The sequence below is a fragment of the Nesoenas mayeri genome (assembly GCF_963082525.1).
Source record: "Nesoenas mayeri genome assembly, chromosome: 10".
Classification (NCBI taxonomy): domain Eukaryota; kingdom Metazoa; phylum Chordata; class Aves; order Columbiformes; family Columbidae; genus Nesoenas; species Nesoenas mayeri.
In genome coordinates this window covers 20,043,519-20,062,257 of record NC_137560.1, presented here as the reverse complement: position 1 = coordinate 20,062,257, position 18,739 = coordinate 20,043,519, and the positions used below count along the sequence as shown (strand labels likewise).

The window sequence follows — 18,739 nt, the reverse complement described above, 5'->3', positions numbered from 1 at the left end:
CCGGGAAGCACAACTGTGTTGTTCTCAAGGAGCATCAGGTGTCCTGCCAACGGGGATGGCTGGTGTCAGGGAGGAGAGGCGGGAGCAGGCACAAGCCCAGTGAGTCACCAGCTGTCCCTGGGCAGCTCCTTGCTGCTCCTTCCTCTGTTCCTATGCCTTGTGCACAGAGTGCTCTGCCCTTCTGGGAGCAAATTCCCATTTATAAGGGTGCCCTACTCATTCTCACCCCCCTGCTGCTGATGTCCTGCATTGCCTGGGGCAGGTAGACACCTCTGATGACTCTGTCTCTTCCCCCAGGCGGTGATTGTGTGGGACAGGATGGGTCGGAGCTAGAACAGAGCAGGATGCTGTCCCTACCTCTCTTTATGTTGCATAGAGCGGTAATTCAGATCAGCCCTGTGGCTTTGTGTGAGTGCTGCACCATTGCAAAACTGTTCCCTGGGCAGTATAACACGCTAACGCTGGGCTCTTTTCTGCAAAGGCAGCTCTCTCCTGAGACCCTCTCAGCAGCATTCCCAGGTACTCTGTGTGCCCAGAGCGCGGCAAATGTCCCTGTGCCACCTCCTGCTCCTGTCCTGCTCCACAGAGCCGTGAGCAAGCTGGCTGCTGCCGGGTGGAAAGGAGGGCACAGAATTTGCCTCTCTCCCCAAGGTGGGCACCGGTTTGGGTCTCGCTCCTGCCTGCCCACCTGTTTCCACTAAACTTATGGGAACTTAGCATCTCTGAAACCTGTCTCAACCAAATCTGATTAAATCAGCCCCACAAAAGCTAGGTGGAGGGAAGGACTGTCAGGTGGGAGAAAGCAGATAGGATGCACATTAGTGAAGCCCGTTCCCTTAGAACTGCAGGAGGTGGTTCCCTGGTTTGCAGCAGGTTCAGGTGTCGTGGCAGGGCCGCGTTGTCCCCATGCGCGTCAATGGATGGACGTTCTTCCCCAGGCACCACGGTGCAGTTTGTGGCCTCTGCAATTCACTGAGCGTCTGCCAGGAGCCCCAGGCTCCCTGCTGGATTTAGGGCTCTGCAGACTATTAACATCTGCCCCTGTGTTTTGTAGAATTATCTCTGCTCTTTCCCAGAAGAGGGCGGCTTGGGGCTTAATTCTGAATCCAGCTCACATCGGCAAAGGGAGGAGGACTTGGTGGCTCTCCTGGAATCATGACAAGAGCTGCCAACGTGTCTGGCTTAAGTTCTTGGGTGAGGAGGCTCCACGTCCTCTTTGCTTTTGAGCAGCGCTCCTGGATGTCAGAAATCATCTTCTTTCTCTGAGTGTATCTGTGAAAACCCACTTTTATTAGAGCAATAATCAAGACTTGAAAATAGAGCTAAATGTAGGTGATTGACTTATTTACACCTGGAGCTTGTCCTTGCACAGCTGGCACAGTGAGGGTGGAAAGCTGGTGGTGCCCATCACCTCCCATCCGTCCGACCTCGGTGTTGTAGAGACCGGCGTCGTCCTCCCCGCGGACACGCAGCGACCGCCCCTCGCTGGGATTAACGGAGGTGTTCGAGCACGGCCCCTCTTCCCTCCGTCCATGCCCCTCTCCTGTGGCAAAATCCATTACTACGACAGGGTTCTGTTGCTTTTTTAAATTTGCACAAAACAGGTTTCGTTATGAAAATTCCCTCTCGTAGGGAAGAACTTATTTATTTATTTCTCACGATCCTTCCGAGTTTCTTCCATTCTCTGCCTGATTCCATGACCAGCTTGTCAGAAACTCTGGAGACGGACGATCCTTCTGAAGGATGGAGAATCCTCCCGGGATGTTCCCTTTGTCTTACGGGGAGCACGTTCTGTGGGCACCGGCCACAAGTGCCGCATGGTGACCGGTCCCGTCCTGCGGCACACAACCGCAGCGGGGGGGTGTCACTGATTCAATCCTATTCTCAGAAAGGGGACGTTCTTGAACGGCAGGCGTGAGCATTTATTTAGTGCTGCAGTCAGAGAAAGGAACTTGCTTCCACCTGGTCTGGGCGAAACGCCGAGAACTGATCAGTATTAAGATAAATATCCGTTAGTGTATTTAAATGTCTCTCCTGTTGGCACGACCGGGAGCAGCTGGCACCCATGCCATGTCGATGTGAGAGCACTTGCTCTCATCTCTCTAGTGGCAAATTTTGGGCTGTACCTGGAAGCCTCTTTTGGTTTTTTTTGTGGCAGAAATGATGGCTAATTTTTTTAATGAAAACAGAGGGTTCTCAGAAGCTGCTGCCTCAGTGGATGCCATTTCTTTTTCAGGAGATGCCCCGGTTTAAGTGAGATGCTGCTTTTTTTGGTGCCTTTCTTGTCGGGATGATTCTTTTTGTTTCCAGAACACCCAGCACGTTTGCTCCAAAAGTCTTTCTCCTGGTCCCCTGTCCTGGTGATTCTGCCCTCTCCCAGCCCTGTGACTTGGTGTCTGTTACAGTATGGCCTGACCTGCATTCATGCCCTGCCACACCTTGAGTTCTGCTCAGAGCACCCGAGGTACTGTCTTTCTCAAATTGGAATTAATAATTAATATAAAGAGCTTGAAAAAAAAAAAAAATCGGAATTTTGTTACATAGTGTAATAACTGTTTGTAGATACTGTTCTGAGATGTAGGAATCTATTGGTGATATAAGAGTTTTTGTCTGTAAATAATCAGTTTAGAGTCCAAATGATTTTAATAAAGAGAATTCTTACATGATAATTCAATAAATTTTAATATGCAACCTGCGTGTCATGCTCGTGTTGCACGGTGGTGCAGTTGGCCCAAATCTATTTGCCTCTTTTTCTCTGAAGCGGATGCTGATCCCGAGCGCCAGGACCAGCGGTGCAGGAACCAAGGGCTTTTCCCTCCTCAGTGTGTGAGATACCGGCTGCATTTCTTCAAGATGATCTTGTGCCACCTTCCGCTGATGGCGACTCCTACATCGTGGCGTCTCTGCTGTTCCCGGGGCTCCGGTTGCAGGAGTTTCCATCTGCTGCGGGAGCTGGGCTGGGGCATGGGGCGCGTGTTGGCTCTGGTGCTGGTTTTCCATAGTGGGACTGTTTAAAGTACGGTTTCTGCTGATCACTGTTGTCCACCAGCATGAGGCAGGAACCAGTCTTCCTAAATTAGTCAATTAACTCAATTCCTAAACTATTTGTGCAGTTCTTTCCAGACTTAAAGCTGACTCCCATATCCCCAGTCCTTGCCCTCCGCCCACTCTTCCTTCACCAGCAGAGGTTTGGGTTCATCTGCTCTCACCCATCTCATGTCACCCCTTTAGTCCCCTTTTACGCTATGTGTGTGTTCTCGTTGGCCTTTTAAGGACTCTGAATATTTTCTCCCCGGCTCCCGCTCAGCACCCAGCCTGGTGCAGCCTCTGCCCCCTCCTCGGTATTTTTAGTGTGGGGAGGGCAGGTGAGAGCGGAGGGGAGCAGCGAGGGGAGCAGCACTACAGGGGCCGAGCTGGCTTTGGTAGGCTGGGTCTGCAGCAGAGCTCCTCTTAGGCAGGGTTAACCCTTTGCTGCAGGGCTGGGGCTTGGTCTGGGCAAGGAAACCCGAGCTGTACAGCACCGGGGCCCCAGCGTGGGGGAGGCCGGGGCATGCCCAGCTCTGCTGCAAGGCTGCGGCAGCCCAGAAAATATGTGATTTTATTTTTTAATTTATTTGTTTTCGTGTGTGGCTGGTTTGCTCCTTGGTGTTATGTGGTGCCGGGATGCCAGGGTCCCCACTTGGTGGGACAGGGCTGCCGGGAGGATGCTGCTGTCATGGTTACTCTCCAAGAAACAGGAACAGGAGACGGGGGCTCTGCGGTCACCAGTTCCAGGCTGGGGTTGTGTCCCGCTGTGTGTGGGCTGGGGTGCCTGAGTCGGGCAGAGTGGCACTGGGGTGTCCCTGGGGAGCTTGTCCCCTCGGCCAGGCACGGGCAGGAGGTGCTGGGTGACACTGGGAGCAGCGGGAAGCACCGGGCAGCCCCGCCTGTCTGGGGACAGTGGAGAAGGGAAGGATTTCTCCATTTCCATCTCTGTAGAGCTGTGGATTTACCTCTATAAATAGTTGCTGTGGATACTGCGGAGCTGACAGGCGGGGAGGAGGGCAGGGCAGGGAGAGGCCAGCAGTAAAGTGAATCCCCGGCAGCTGTCCCAGGTCTCCTGCTCTCCCGCAGCCAAGGTTGTTCCCAGAAGCGGTGCTGTGACCCGATACCCAGCTCCACTCCTCACCACGGCCACACGCAAGAGCCCGGTCTGCTCAAGGACGCCCTCCTGGGCAGCACAGACTAAAAGGGGAGCGGGACCAGCTGGTACCTCACTTTGGGCAGCTCCAGAAGGAGCCAGATGACAACGGGAGTGGCGCCTGCGAGCGGCTGCACCGTAAGTCTGCACAGGGACCCCGGGGGTGCTTGAATCCTGCATGTTGTGACTCGCAGGGATGCTGCGCTCAGCGAAGGCTTCCCAGGTCTGCGTTCGTGCAGATGATGTGTTGCTCTGCTGAGTTCTGCAGCTCCAGAGGCCCAGGCGCTGACTGGCCATGGGCAGATCCCCGTGCAGGGCAGGGGCAGCTGTCCTGGAGCGTTGCTCCCTGCCTGTGGCTCTCACAGACCAGGCAGGACTAGTTTGGGTTTGGGCTGAAGTTCTCTGACCTAATCCAGGCCTGCAGCAAGCCAGCATGTTCTGGGTGACGTAGCTTTGAATGACAAAAGCAAAGTAACAGTTGTTTTTAATGTGAAGACATCCAGCAGTGAAGGACTTTAAAGCATTGACGGTTCTTTGTCACAAATCTTAGAAAAGTGTGTTTGACCCTCCTGTACCAAGCTGCATAGCAATGCTCCTCATCTTTTGCCAGTGCATCCATCTAATGAGGGTGGACAGAGGTAAAATCTTGCTGCCTAAGGACAGACCTGCCTCATTTCTGCTCCATCAACCCTAATGCTAGGATGCAGTTTAGACCCTGTGTCTGTGTTTGGCTCCTACTGTCCCACTGAAGTCTCCTATTGCCATAACAATCCACTAAGTGAAGATGCTGGTCAACTCCCATCTCCACACCCTCTTGAGTTGTCCTTTGACAGGTGAATAGTGAGCGACAGAATCAAATCTCGAAGGCTGTTGCCCGGCTCTCCGATCAGTCCCTGCCATCCTGATATAGTGTGAGTGAAGAAGGCTCGGGTAGATTCTGGTCATGCAGGAGCTTGTGAGGTTAATTACACGTTCAGTCTGTGCACAAATAAGGAAATTTTTAATTTCACCTCTATTTTGTAGATAAAGACATGAGTATTTGCTGAAAAGAGTGGCCATACAGACATGCAGCATCCTGGAGGTTTATGCCTAAAGGAGACTGATTCTGAACAGCGTAAATGCCACAGTTAGAGATGTAAAAATACGATGTGGGGGAGGCGGGATTTTGAGATGTTACTGTCCCCGAACAACTCCCCGTCACATGGCTCCTGCTGCCACCGCCAGCCCACTATTAATAGCAGCTGGAGGCCAGGCAAGATCTCCTCCCCAAAGGAGGTCTGGCTGTTGGGGCACTGGAAGCGCTCCCCGAGGCCGGCGGCTTGACAAAGAAAAGCCCAGAGGAGACTTTCCCAAGGTAGAATGCCAGCAATGGAGCGGTGATCAGCTGGAGAATGGGAGGAGACCTGTGAAAGAAGAGAGTGCGAGGGTGCATCTGAGCAATGGAAGAAGAGGAGGAAGAACATGATCTGGCCCAAGGCCTTGAATTGCATGAGCATTCCTGGTTTGGATGAGGTTTCTCCTGCAATGCTCTGACTAAAGGCTGGTGCTGACTGTTTTTCTCACTACTGCTTCCACCTCGCTTCCCTTCCTGTGGTCCAGATTCTTAGAAGTTATTTTTTGGGGCTCTATTTATCTTCCCATTTGCCCAGTAGTGATGGGAACATGATGGTACCTGGGGCTCAATGGAGGAACTGGGTGAAATGGTGCAGTGTCCCACGTTGGAGTCTGGTTTGTCCCATGTTGGAGTCTAGTTTTCATCTTTTCAACAAAGGTTAAATAGAACCAACTTGTACAGTGTCTGCCAGAAAAGCATTGCATTGCATTGCATTTTCTTGGTATTGTTTTGGGTTGGAAAGCTGAGTTGAAAGACTATGTGTCTCTAGGAAGGTTTTTAGCCACTGGACACATCTCAAAAATGCTCACTTATGTTTGCTGTCCTTTTCTACAGATGTTTTTAAATTATGTGTATCTATCTTATGTTATTTTGCTCTCAGGGCGGTTTAGGGCAACCCCCTTCATTGAACAGAGCCATACAATGTTCAGTGGTATAAATCATGTTGAAAAAAGCTGGACTATTTACCAAAGGCTTATAATCTAAATATGTCTGGAAGATAAGAGTAATAGTCAGAGTATCATAGAATCATACAATCATTTTTGTTGCAAGAGACCCTTAAGATCATTGAGACCACCCATAACCTAAATCTAGCACTAAAGCACGTCCGAAACCACAATTACTTTCTCGTCAATCTAATAGAACTCTTTCTGAAAATCCTCTGGAGCAGACAAGCTCTTAGCTTTAGCAACCTGATTTGAAGGATTTAAAGGTCAATATTTCTACCCGTATTAAAGTTCTGCTGGGATTATTATCACCTGTCACAAGCTCTGGGAATGTGTGCTAACCTGAAGCTTTGGCCATACAGCAACTGACATTTCCAAGTTACAAAAGGCTGGGTCGGGAGTGCCCAGCGACAGTCGCTTACATCTATGTTTCCATTAGCAATGTGGGCTCTGGGCTGCGATTTCAGGTGGCTGCTGCTGAAGCCAATTCTACACCATTGCTGCGGGGTGGGGGGACAGCAGTTGCATCCATCCGTCTGCACTGTCTCGGTGTTTGTACCTTGGGCTGTCATAGTAACAAACCCCGGGAACAGCCTCCCCCTCCGTCACAGCCTCTTGCTACAGTGTCATGGGATGGTCAGTGATGAACCCAGTGACAACCCCCTGCTCCAGCCCCGGGTTTGGGCTGCGGACACATCTGCAGTGTCTAAAATGCAGGTTCTGCTTCACACCCATCTGGAGCACAAGGATCCTCCTGCCAGCAAAAGCCCAGATGTGTCCCCTGCCCAGCTGGGACTGGGGTGGGAGCGGGTCCCCCAGTCCCTGCTAAGCCCCTGAAAATCCACACTGGGCACAGGGAAACCTGAGACTCCCGCCCGGCCCCAGCGCGGCCGCACACGCAGCATCCCTGCCCAGCCTGCCAGCTTTCCTCTTCTGAGCTCTTAAAATAATCCCTGCCTGCACGAATTGCCAGAGGCTTTTGTAACAGCCCGGCTCCAGGGGCTGATGTAGCGGATGGGAGGGAAGGAGACAAGGGGACAGCAGGGATAGAAGAGGGGGTCAGTGTGGGCAGCCCGCAGCAGATGCACGGCCACCCTGCAGCTCCGCACCTCTCTTTCAAGGAGTAAAGTGTTGAAGACCTCACCACTCGTGCCCCACAACCCGGTTCCCCGCTGCCTCTGTCCCCTTGTACCGGGATCTGCTGGGCCATGGATTTGAGGGTGCAGGAGGTGCCAGCAGCCCAGCACACAGGTCAGTCCTTGGAATCGTGCCAGGCTCTTCCCAGGCTGAAGGAGGTCACTGGGACGTGTCTGGCCATTCCTCCAGGAGAACGGCTGTTCTCAGCTGCTCTCTCGGTCTAAGAGCATGTAGAGATGTCAGTGTTGTCTCTCAGTGACGGTCCCCACAGGAGGCCACCACCCCACTCGGGAAGGAGAGGTGTTCAACATGCGATACCAGGCTCTGTGCAAGCTGGGCTGCGGAGCCTTTGCCACCGTCTGGCTGTGTCAAGACATAAGGTGAGGGGCTGACCGCTTTTTGGGGAGGCGGGAAGGGCTGGCTGATCCCCTGGGCAGAAGCAGCAGGGCACAGGAGCACATTGGCATCCCCGAGCACAGGGCAAACCTGGCAGCGAGCCTGGTGGGGTGCAATGAGCAGAGCTGGTGCCCAGAAACCACAGAGCACACCTGAGGTGGGATCAGCCCTTGCTCTGCATTTGCTCTTCTCATTTAGACCCTGCAGGATCCGTGCTCTGCCTTTTTCTCTGCTGGTCTCTGGGTCACTCTGCTGCCAGCACTGGGAGGTGCTGCTGGTCAGGGGCCCCCTGGCACACCTCAGATGGCAGCTGTGATTTGTTTCCCAGGAGGAAGAAACACGTAGCAGTGAAGGTCCTGAAAAGCAGGGAAGGCTTTGCTGAGGCTGCCCAGGATGAGGTCGCTCTGCTGCGCTGCGTATGTATATCCTGGGCTGTGCTCCATGGGGATGGCCACTGAGTTCAGGTCCGGGTATCAGCTTCATCATCCTCATCGTCCCTGTGCCCTTCAGGTCTTAGTCTGAGGATCCAGATTTAGCACTGGCCTCTGGAACAGGCACCTTCTCCTTCCTCCTGTCACACTGGGACCTGCTGGCTGCGTCCCACTTACCCTCTCAGCCCATTTCTTCCAGCTGAGACCAAAATCCAGTAAACAAGAGAAACCTGTAGAAAGAAAAGGCAGATGATTAACAGCAAAATGTGGTAATGATGTTAGGGAAGAGATGGGAGCGTGTCCGCTGTATTTGTGTGGTGCCCAGCTCAGAGGGCATTGCTCACAACACTGATACTGAAGTAAAAGGATACATCTGCAAAGAAGAATGCAGGATGAAGCAAAAATTTAATAAATGTCTGAAGTCAGAAAGCTTCCTCCTGCCTTTGCTAATGGCTGTGGTAATTAGGTGCCTGTATCTGGGTCTCAGCCTTTGAAGATGGCTCGACCTGCTAGTTCTAGAAAGCTCGTGGTTACAATTCTTCGAGTTTACCTAAATACAAAGTTACATCAGCTCTAGATGAGTAAAAGCCACTACATTTTGCATTTCAAATTACGCTGAGGTCTTTCTCCAACAGGTCTGAGAAAGGTTTGGTTCACACCTGTAAATCTCTAGGCCCACATCCAGAGGGACACGAGCCAGACTCCGTGATGCAAGAGGAAGCACCAAGTGGCACTAATTTAATGTAATCAGAGGGCTGCTTTTCTGCGCATCAGCACAATTCTGCACACAGCCAGAGCCTTACCCTTGATTTATTACCAATTCTCTGTAAGACACGCCTTCCCATTCAGCAGAATACAGCTGGTTCCCAGGGCTGTTCCCACCAGCACGGGGTGCCCGGCGCCTGCAGAGCTGCCCGCACAGGTGACCTGGTCTCCTGGGCTTCCATGGCTGCTCGTCTTGTCGTGCCAGCACAAACCTCCTGGTGCTGGTGCAGGTGGATCCGGCAGCGGCACAACGTGCCAAACCAAAATCCTGACACTTATGGCTGTGAAGAGTCAAAAAAAGTATGAATTGCTGTAGCAGGACCAGTGCTGTGTGAGAGCAAACTCCTGAGACACCTGGTCATGCAGGTGTGGGACCTTGGGGTGATGTAGCACCCGTGCGCAGACAGACCCAGGGTTCCCCCAGCCCAGCACCCTGGGCCAGCAGCAGATGTCCAGAGGGCTGTACGGACAAGCTAAGCACAGGTTGCTGCTCCCACCGAACACTCCCCTGGCCTACAGCAGTTTCCAGATGGAGATTTCTTGGCCCAAGGGTGATGTCTGCGTGGGCAGTAATTCTCCATGGGTTTATTTTTGGACACCTGCTCTCTATGTGCTGTGAGAGCACACAGACTTCAGCACCCGCAGGCCCTGTCACAAGAAATGCTCCTTCTTAGCCACATGCTGTGTGAAGAACCATCTTCTCTGCTTTGTTTTTGAACCTCTCAAGGTCCCTTGGTCCTTGTATGAAAAATCTGTGTTCACCCACTCCACCACCACTCCATATCTTCTAGATCTCTGCAGTACTTGCCCATAGCCAACCCTTTTTCAGCCCAAAGAAACCCACCTCACTGGGTTCCTCCAGGCATGGGAGCTGCTCTCCAGCCATTGCTGCTGGGAGCAGGGAGCTGTGGGCTTGGGAAATCCCCTCCCAGCACAAGCAGGAGCACTTTCTGGGCCTGCATGGGATAGAATAAGTAGTGGAAAGTGTGCTAGACACCATTAGCAGGTTTGGTTTGAGTTAATCTTACACTGTGAGGGTGATGGTCCCACCTAGTCGAGAGCTAGACAACATACAGGAACTCATTCCTTGGTAACAGACTTTGCTTGTGTGTTTGGAGCCTGATTTTCCTGATGCTGTTTTCATGAGATTTATCATGGAAATGCCAACTCCTGGAAGAGAAGGTCTGTAGAACAGGATAAAATGGGTGCAAGATGTCCTTGTGTGTATATATGTCTCTAACTGCAGCTTTCTTGGAATCCTCCCCCTCAGGTGAGTAGTATGAAGAAGAAGGACCGGGCAGGAGAAAACATTGTCTGTTTGTTAGATGACTTCAGGATGATTGGAGAGAACGGCTTCCATATCCTTCTGCCGCAAGTGCTGTCAGCAAAGTCTTGGGCTGGCCTTGGAGCGCTGCAGGACGGTGTAAAACCCAGGGCTGGGCTCCTGTCAGGAGGATGAGCAGCACAGCAGCTGGACCAGGGCACACAGAGGTGGCTGGAGGGGAGAGGTTGGATAAGGAGATATTTGGCTGCTCTGGTGGAGGGCAAAAGGTTGGTGGTAGCATCTTCTCTCCGTTAGTGAATCCCTGACTCTTCGCCACATGTGTGCTTGGTATTTGAGGCACTGGGTCCTTCCCTGCGATGTCTGATGGGGAACTACGCAGCCCAGGGACTGCCTTTGCCTTTTGTGAAAAAGGCTTTACAGCAGGTGAGAGCTCAGCTGGGACAGGGTGAGGGCACCACAGGACTGTTGTTTGGGGGACATGCCGTAGTCTTAATCCTGGGGTCATCTGCCACAAACCCCATGACTGCATCTGCAAAGAAAGGGGCAATGCAGGGGGAGTGCTCAAGGCATGTGGGTTTTTTTTAAGGAAAACAGTAATTATTTATTTTGGGTGTAAGGAGAGAAAATGTTAATTAAAACACAGAGTGGGAAGTCATCGCATTCCCATTAATACAGCAGCACATACTGCCCAAGCCTGCAGCCTCATTGGGTTCGGGAAGAAGTCAGGGCCACCGGCATGGAGAGTCACAGCCCAGGGACACAGGGGTGGCACTTGTGCTCCCGTCATCTCCGGGATCACCGAATTCCCCCGCAGCTCTGCTGCTCACAGAGGACAAACAGCCTGACAGAACGATGCATCTTGTGGGGAAACCACGTGTATCTCTGCCCTGAGAAGTCCCCTCGGGCAGCATTGTGAGACCATTGGTGTTCTCCCCAGCACCACCAAAGGTGCTTGAGATCCCCTCAGCGCTCATGTCTTTCTGAATTGCTGGGTTGATTGGCTGGTCCTGCACCTGTGTTGAGGTTTTCCTGCTCAGAGCAAACTCTTCCTTCAGCCCCTGGAAGGATCGAACAGATGGTGAAAACTGAGGTTCTTATGTGTTGGCTGGGAATGGGAAACCTGAGTGAGGCCTCAGAATAGTTGAAATGACATTTTGCCTCTCATGCCGAGATTTATCAGAAGTCTGCACGCTTGCCAAGATTAAGATTTACAACCCTGATTCCTGTGCCCTTCTAGGGACACTAAGAAAGAAAACCGCATCCTCCTCCATCCCATTTTCTGGAATAACCTCTTCTTCCTCTAGAGAAGCTCCACTAACACCTGGATAAGTTAAACAAAAAGGTAGCAGCATTAATTGCTGTGTTCCATTTCACACCCAGGCTTTTTGTGGGTCTACTCCCTTATCTGCTTTAATTGTAAAAATCTCAGAGCCTTTTTTACCCCCCTCAGATTAGCATTGGGGCAGTATTTGCTTCTGGTTCATTCCTGTTTAGCTATTTAAATCTTTCCCCACGTTTCACAGCTACCATTTAAAGTTGGTATTTCCCTGGGGCTGGTGCTCATCCAAGAATAGAATTGGATAATACAGAGAATATTTGCCAGCCCTTTATGACTGTCCAGAGTGTTTAAAAAGCAAATGTAACTCTCCCAGCGGCCTTCTTGCTGTTACTGATTTCTGATAGCGACTGTTTCTCTCTGGTAGCTGTTGTTTATCTCTCCCCGCTCCATCGCGAGCTGTTCTTTCCCTACATGGTTCTCCTGCACTGCCCTAAGTCCTCTCTGCACACACTCACTCGTGGTCTCTCCCTCCTCCTGTCTGGGTTATGCTGAATCTCCTTTACTTCCCTAGTTCGATGAGACACCCTCCCGTGCCATGTCACCCTATAACCACCCCCCACCTTCCATTTGAATAACCAGCTGGAAGGCACTGTGGTCTGAGGATGTAACAGCGAGCGTTTATTTTGGGAGAAAGTTCATTTTTGTGGTTGTAATGCCTCCCCGTTGCCCTGTCCTCTTCCCTTCTCTCTGGGCTTGCCCACCTATGATATCTGTGGATTTTCACGCCACTTTCTGCTGCATATCACCTTCACCTCCCCCAAACAGCCCCTTCCCCACCGGGCTCCCCCGGCGTGCTGGGCACCTGCTCCTCCTGTTGTCCCCAAATGGGGGTTTTTATCCACTGTGCATAGAAATGAGCCAAATTTAGCACACAGACACGAGATATAGTTTTATTGCAGAGTTGCACAAGTCTGGATGCTGGAATAAAGCCAGCGTGCCAGCAAGAAAAGTAAAAGGCTTCATATACAAAATCTTATCACTACATTCACACCCTAAAGAGCCAATTGGTTACACATTTGCATATTGCATTACATAATCCTTTTAGTGCATAATGAGCAATGTTCAGCTAAAGGACACTTTGTCCAACAGTCTGGGGATCTCTGTTAAAGCCAGACTCAACTAATTATGCTGGCCTCAAAAGGTCTGAAGCTGCAAGGTCAGTAGTGTCTGTTGTTCAGCATTAGGTATTTTGCAAGTGACTCTTTGTTACATGAGCAGACTGACTTAAACTGAAAGGATTTATATATCTTTAGGTTAGCAACTGCAGACAGCATTCATTCTTTTAAGTGATGACAGCATTCCTGCCAACACTATGTGATGAAACCCCTCATCCCTGTTCCCCCCAAGGCCACCTCAAACCTCGACACCTCTTCTCTGGCTGCACCTCCCCCCTAGTTCAGAGCACCCACTGCACAGACACAACTTATTGCAGACAGTTTCCCCTTTCTTCAACACCAGAGCATCCACAACCTGCGCAATCACTGTGCGTGACCCCTGGGGCAGGGGGGCGGTGGGGACCCCCACATAGCTGATGTGACGCGCTGCCTGCTCACCCAGGTGCTGGAGGGGCTGCAATTCCTGCACAAGCGCTGCCGCATCATCCACGCCGACATCAAACCGGAGAACGTCTTGCTGTACGGACGTGACAAAAACCTCCAAAGGCTTCTGCTCGGCATGCTCGACTGCGGGCAGAGAACAGATTTGAGGCTAAAGGGGCCAGGTGAGTGCTCTATTTTTTTTATAACAAGAAAAAGGACTTATGATTTTATTGCCAGCAGGAAAACGGAGAGGCAGGAGGGACAGACACCTCAGGAAAGGTTCCTGTCTCCTGCAATGGCCGGTACGGAACAGCACAGTCAGCTTATGCTGCTGAGAGGCCTCTACTGTCTCTGCTTAATACAAACGTCAGGTTGAGCAGTTAAAAGCTCCTCAAAGCACCTACAGAAATGTGGTTTGGCAGGGAGGTTTGCACGGAGGACAACTACAGATCACAGGCATCTGTGAACAGCCCCACGACCACCTTGGAGCTCATTCTCATGGCTCCAGGTACAGAATAGTTCCTTTGTGTCCAGTGTTTTCAGCCACTGAAAGGTTTACATACAAGATAGTTTGATCAGAAAGCTGTGCAACACTTCTGCTCTTTATTTCCTATATTTCTGAGGTTTATGGGAGACTTGTATGTTTTGCAAATCTTCATGGCCCTTTGAGACATAATTTATTTGTAGACAATGGTGTGAATATCGAATAAGACATAGGGCTGAAGTGCCTCTTGAGAGATCAGCGCACCTCCCAGCAATGAGACCCTTTGCATCATCTTTGCACAACGTTCTCCCCTGAGCATTTCTCCCATGATGGTGCTGTTTTGTCCCTCAGACTCTGGGAAACGCTAAATTAGTGACTGAGTCTTTTGCTTGGAGCAGAAAAGCATATTAGGCATAGACTGACAGCTCACTGTAAAGCAGTAAACCAAAAATCACTGTTTTTCCAGGGCCATATTAAAGTGTGACCTTTGTGGCGCTTGCCAAGCAGGCTGTGTCCGAGGTCTGTGACAGCCAGGATTGCTGAGGGCTAAGGAGCCATCACAGATGGTTTGTGTCTGACTAGTGCTGGTAGGACGTGCCCTCCTCTGGGCACAAAGGAATTTAACCTCAGTGCTGGAGGAGCCTGCAGCAGGACCCACGGTCACACCGCTCCACCCCAACTTACTGTCCTCCCAAACGTCCTCTTAGATTTTGACTGGATAGCAGCTCTTCTTTGTGCTTCCTTGAAAAAAAAATAAAATAAAAGAAGTAGTATTTTATTCATGATAAAAAAGCATTTTTAGGACCTTTTAGGCTGAAAAGCTTTAAAGGCGGGCATACATCCCTCTCCTGATTTAAGCGCTGTGTACCTGTTGGTTTGGAAAGACCTGATTTCTCTCTGTCTTTGCACCTAGCAGGTGACCTCAGCCGTCGATTGGAAGAATCTGATTTAATGAGCATAGAAGTGAAAATCGCAGATCTGGGCAGCGCGTGCTGGACAGTGAGTCTGCTCCCAGTCTCCATGCCATGACCATGGGGGACGCTGTGTGCTGCTTTCCATCCCACCCCATGCATCTGCCCTTTTAGCTGTTTCCACATGCTGAAGAGATGCTGATTTCAGGGGGTTGTTATATTCAGCACTCCCAGCTCAGAGCTGGGCACTGTAACCCTAGAGACACTGTCAGTTTTGCACGTTTCTTCAGCTTGCAGCCAGTCCCTGCAACTAGAAATTCAAAACCGTGTTCAGTGTGAAACGCTGAGGGATAAATTCTCCCCAGTGTCCGCGGGGCTGGGAACGTGCCTGGCGTGCCCCGTGCAGCGTTCAGTGCACGTATTCGGCTCTGACCCCGCGTCCCCCTCGCCGTGCGGGAAGCTCGTGAGCACAAGCGTCGCTGTTAGTCCCTTGACGGAGTTTGCTTCTGTTTCAGTACAAGCCTTTTTCCAAGGAGATTCAGACCCAGCCGTACCGTGCGCTGGAAGTGCTGCTTGGGTTAGACTACGGCACTCCTGCAGATATCTGGAGCACAGGCTGCCTGGTAGGGCTGGGGACAACACTGGGGACAACGCTGCACATGCATGGAAGGGGACTGACACTAACGGGTTGGGGGCAGTGTGTCCTCAGCACCCACCTGCACCGGCTGTGTGGGGAGCAAGACTTCCTTGAGAAGGAGAAAGGGGCTGTGTGCGCTCATTCACTTTGAATTGAAAGTATGCTGTGACCAAATTCACTCTTAGTTTATGCTACAAGGCAATTTACATTCCATGTGTGTTAACTCATGGGCTTGAGTGAATCAGGCACATACTGGTTCTCATCCTGACGGGGCTAAAGGTGCTGTTTCACCACAGAACGGATCAAAGCAGCACGAATATCTCTGTGTTTTAGGGTCAGTTTTGTGAGATAGGACGGGAAATTGGTATTATCACTTAATAGGGAAGAAAAACTCCAGGTCAGTTAGTGAATTAACAATGCTCCTCCATTTCTAGGCATTTGAAATGGCAACCGGGGAGCGTTTATTTGATCCTCAAGCCGGGAAATACTTCTCCAGAGATGACGGTAGGATTCCATCAGTTTTATTCATTTCACAGACACAAGTGTCACAGTCTTTGTATCTACACATATTTTCCCTCCCTCTGTCTAGATCATGTTGCTCGTATTATTGAACTCCTAGGAAGAATTCCTCCTCAAATTGCTTTCTCCTGGAAGAAGTCGACGAAATTTTTCAGCAGGCCAGGTAAGAATCGGCGTAAGGAAGTTTACTGTGAATCTCTGAAATACTCCTACTCATCTCACACTGAAAACCCCAAAATCCACATTACACAACGCAGGCTGCAAGCAGGGACAGGACGCAAGCGGAGGTTTCATACAGAGCAGCAACACTCCCTGCCCTGCCTACCTTTGCAATCCAGGAGCGTTCCAGGGATGAACGCAAAATCCTGAAAACCAGTCACAGCAAACACCCAACAGGGAAAAGGTTTCTATTCTTTCTCCTTTGGACTGGGAGAGAGTGGAAACGCGGACAGGCAATAGCTACACAGCAGGGAGGCTGAAGAGCGCGGAACGCTGGATTTCACCCATTCCCTGGCAGATAATGATGATCAGGAACAGGACACTCATGTCCTTCCAGCCTGGCTGCTATAGTTAGTCTTCAGACCCAACTATAATGTCTTTTCTGTTTTATTCTCCCCCATTCCTTTCCCTTTGACTCATTAGGCTTGAAATCCTTGTCTTGGACTTCAAGACATCACAACTCCATCCTTTGGCAGTTTAGCCCAGCATCCTCTTTCTCTGCACTCATGCTTGCCAGCCACCCCACAACTCACTCAATGCTGGTTCCACGCTGTAGTTCAGCAAGCACCTCCCTGCACACTCACAGCCTTTGCTCACCCTTATTCCTTCTACGGTGCTCTAAAGAAATGAGCCAAAACTGGTTCTTGTTCTATATTCATTCTCCGTGTGAACCAAACTGGCCTGACCACATGTGCCTAACCTGAATCACTGCATTTACACCTGGGGACAAGGACGGCTTCTCGGGCACCCTTCCGGCCTCCACAGATCTAGCAGACACCAAATAGATCAAACATGAGTGTTTTGTGAGCTATGGCACTGACACGACCCAGTGCATTCTGGATTGCATGTGGCCAGGCAGAGGGAACAAGCAGCAATGGCTTTGATGCGGCTGTTCTAGGAACACTGTTGGCATCTTCTTGTTGTCCCCCAAACAGGGTTCTGGTGTAAATGAGCCAAATCAGCACACAGAGACGAGATATTTATTTACAGAGTTGCACAAGTCTGGATGCTGGAATAAAGCCAGCAGGCTAAGAAGTAAAAGGCTTTATATACAAAGTCTTATCACTACGCTCACACCCCAAAGAACCAATTGGTTACACATTTGCATATTGCATTACATAATCCTTTTAGTGCATAATGAGCAATGTTCAACTAAAGGACACTTTGTCCAACAGTCTGGGGAGCTCTGTTAAAGCCAGACTCAACTAATTGTGCCCACCTCAAAAGGTCTGAAGCTGCAAGGTCAGTAGTGTCTGTAGTTTATGATAAGGTGTTTGCAAGTGATTTTGTTACATGAGCAGACTGACTTAAACTGAAAGGATTTATATATCTTTGGGTTAGCAATTGCAGACAAGATTCATTCTTTTAAGTGATGACAGCATTCTCATGTAAGAAGTAACTTAATAACGGGGAGACTCCAAATACGAGCTGGGAAAGTTGACTGAGAAACACCCAGGAGCAGAAGCTGCAAGGGACGGGCGGGTCTCACACGGGCGAAGGGCGGGACCTCCGGGTGCTCTGCATGAACCGCAGGAGGGGCGGTCCCGTCTCGCCCGCCTGACGAAGCCGCTGTGCTCTCCCTGTCTTTTCCAGGCGCTTTGCTGCGGATCTCCAGGCTGTCCCCCCGCAGCCTCCACGGCGTCCTGGCCGACAGACACCGCTGGCCGCCACACGAGGCCGCTCCCTTCGCCGCCTTCCTGCTCGCCGCGCTGCGATACGCGCCCGAGCGCCGCGCCAGCGCCGCGCAGTGCCTGCAGCACGCCTGGCTCGGCGCCCCGTGACCGGCCCGCAGCTCCCGGGACCCGCCGCAGCCGGGCCCGCCCTCCCGCGGGTGGTGGCCATGGCGGGGGCGCCGGGCGCTGCGCACAAGATGGCGGCGGGGCCGGGCCGGGCCGCGGGCGGCTCCTCGGGCTGCCCCGCCGCTGCTCCCCCGTCGCCCCCTCTGCCGAGACACGCCGGGAGCGGGCAGGGGGCCGCCGCCAGCGCCCGGCCGCAGCGCCCGGCTTTGTGCCGCTGTTCCGGCTCCATCCGCCTTCCTGGAACGTCCCTTTAGTTGGTGTAATCCGCGCGCAGCGTTAATTGGGATCAGTAATTAACGCCCCACGGCCTCCGAGGCTGTTGGGGCCGGGGGAGCCTTCCCGGGCCGCCCGCCCGTTCTCCGGCAGAGGGAGGGAAGGACCGCAACTGCCTTCCCCGCCCGGGCAGCGGGACGGCCGGTAGCGCCGCGCCCAGAGCCCGCGGAGCCGTCACGGGTGGGCGGCCCCTCCTCTCTCCGCAGAGGCGGTACCGGAGCGGGGGCGGCAGCGCTCGAACTGCGCTCCGGCACCGGCCCAGCTCAGCGGGGCCCGACTCCCCGCAGCCTCCGCCCCGCGGTCAGCGCCTCACGCCCTTTGTGTGGGGCTCCGGAGACCCGGCCCGCTCCGCGCTCCACCGCCGTGTGCCACCGCCGCCTGCGACACAGCGCAGGAGACGGCACTCCCGGCACGTCCGGCTGCCCCGCCTCAGGACAGCCCGCCAGGCGGGGGCGGCAGCGCGGCCGCCGCAGCACAGCGGCTCCGCCAGGCCCGGGACGAGCCCCTGCCGGGACCCCGGCGCAGAGCCGCCCCCTCCCCCCGCGGCGCGGACGTGCCGAGCGGCAGGCCCCGCGCATGCGCCCCGCGCCTCGTTCCCCCTCCCTCCGGCCTGCGCACGCGCCGTGCAGCGGCGGCTGCCGCCCAGGAATCCCGGCCGCCCGCACCGCCCCTTCTTTCTGCCACGTGTCCCGACGCGGGAGTTACCCCGCGGCGAGCGGCGCCTCGGCGGGGGCGGTGACGGGCCCCCGCCGGCCCCGCCCCTCGGCA

At 52.7% G+C, this 18,739-nt stretch overlaps 1 protein-coding gene across 1 annotated transcript; it reads left to right on the top strand.

Moving 5' to 3' along the window:
* Window positions 1–55: 55 nt before the first annotated feature.
* Window positions 56–18,494, top strand: LOC308043866 (SRSF protein kinase 3-like; the record flags this gene model as incomplete). Its single annotated transcript, XM_080350186.1, has 13 exons — window positions 56–99; window positions 1,373–1,571; window positions 4,219–4,318; window positions 7,647–7,755; window positions 8,100–8,187; window positions 10,238–10,330; window positions 10,574–10,675; window positions 13,149–13,311; window positions 14,527–14,612; window positions 15,040–15,147; window positions 15,596–15,665; window positions 15,751–15,843; window positions 17,493–18,494. 13 exons carry the CDS (start codon window positions 56–58, stop codon window positions 17,678–17,680), a joined length of 1,443 nt encoding a protein of 480 aa, XP_080206312.1. The 3' UTR covers window positions 17,681–18,494.
* Window positions 18,495–18,739: the final 245 nt, after the last annotated feature.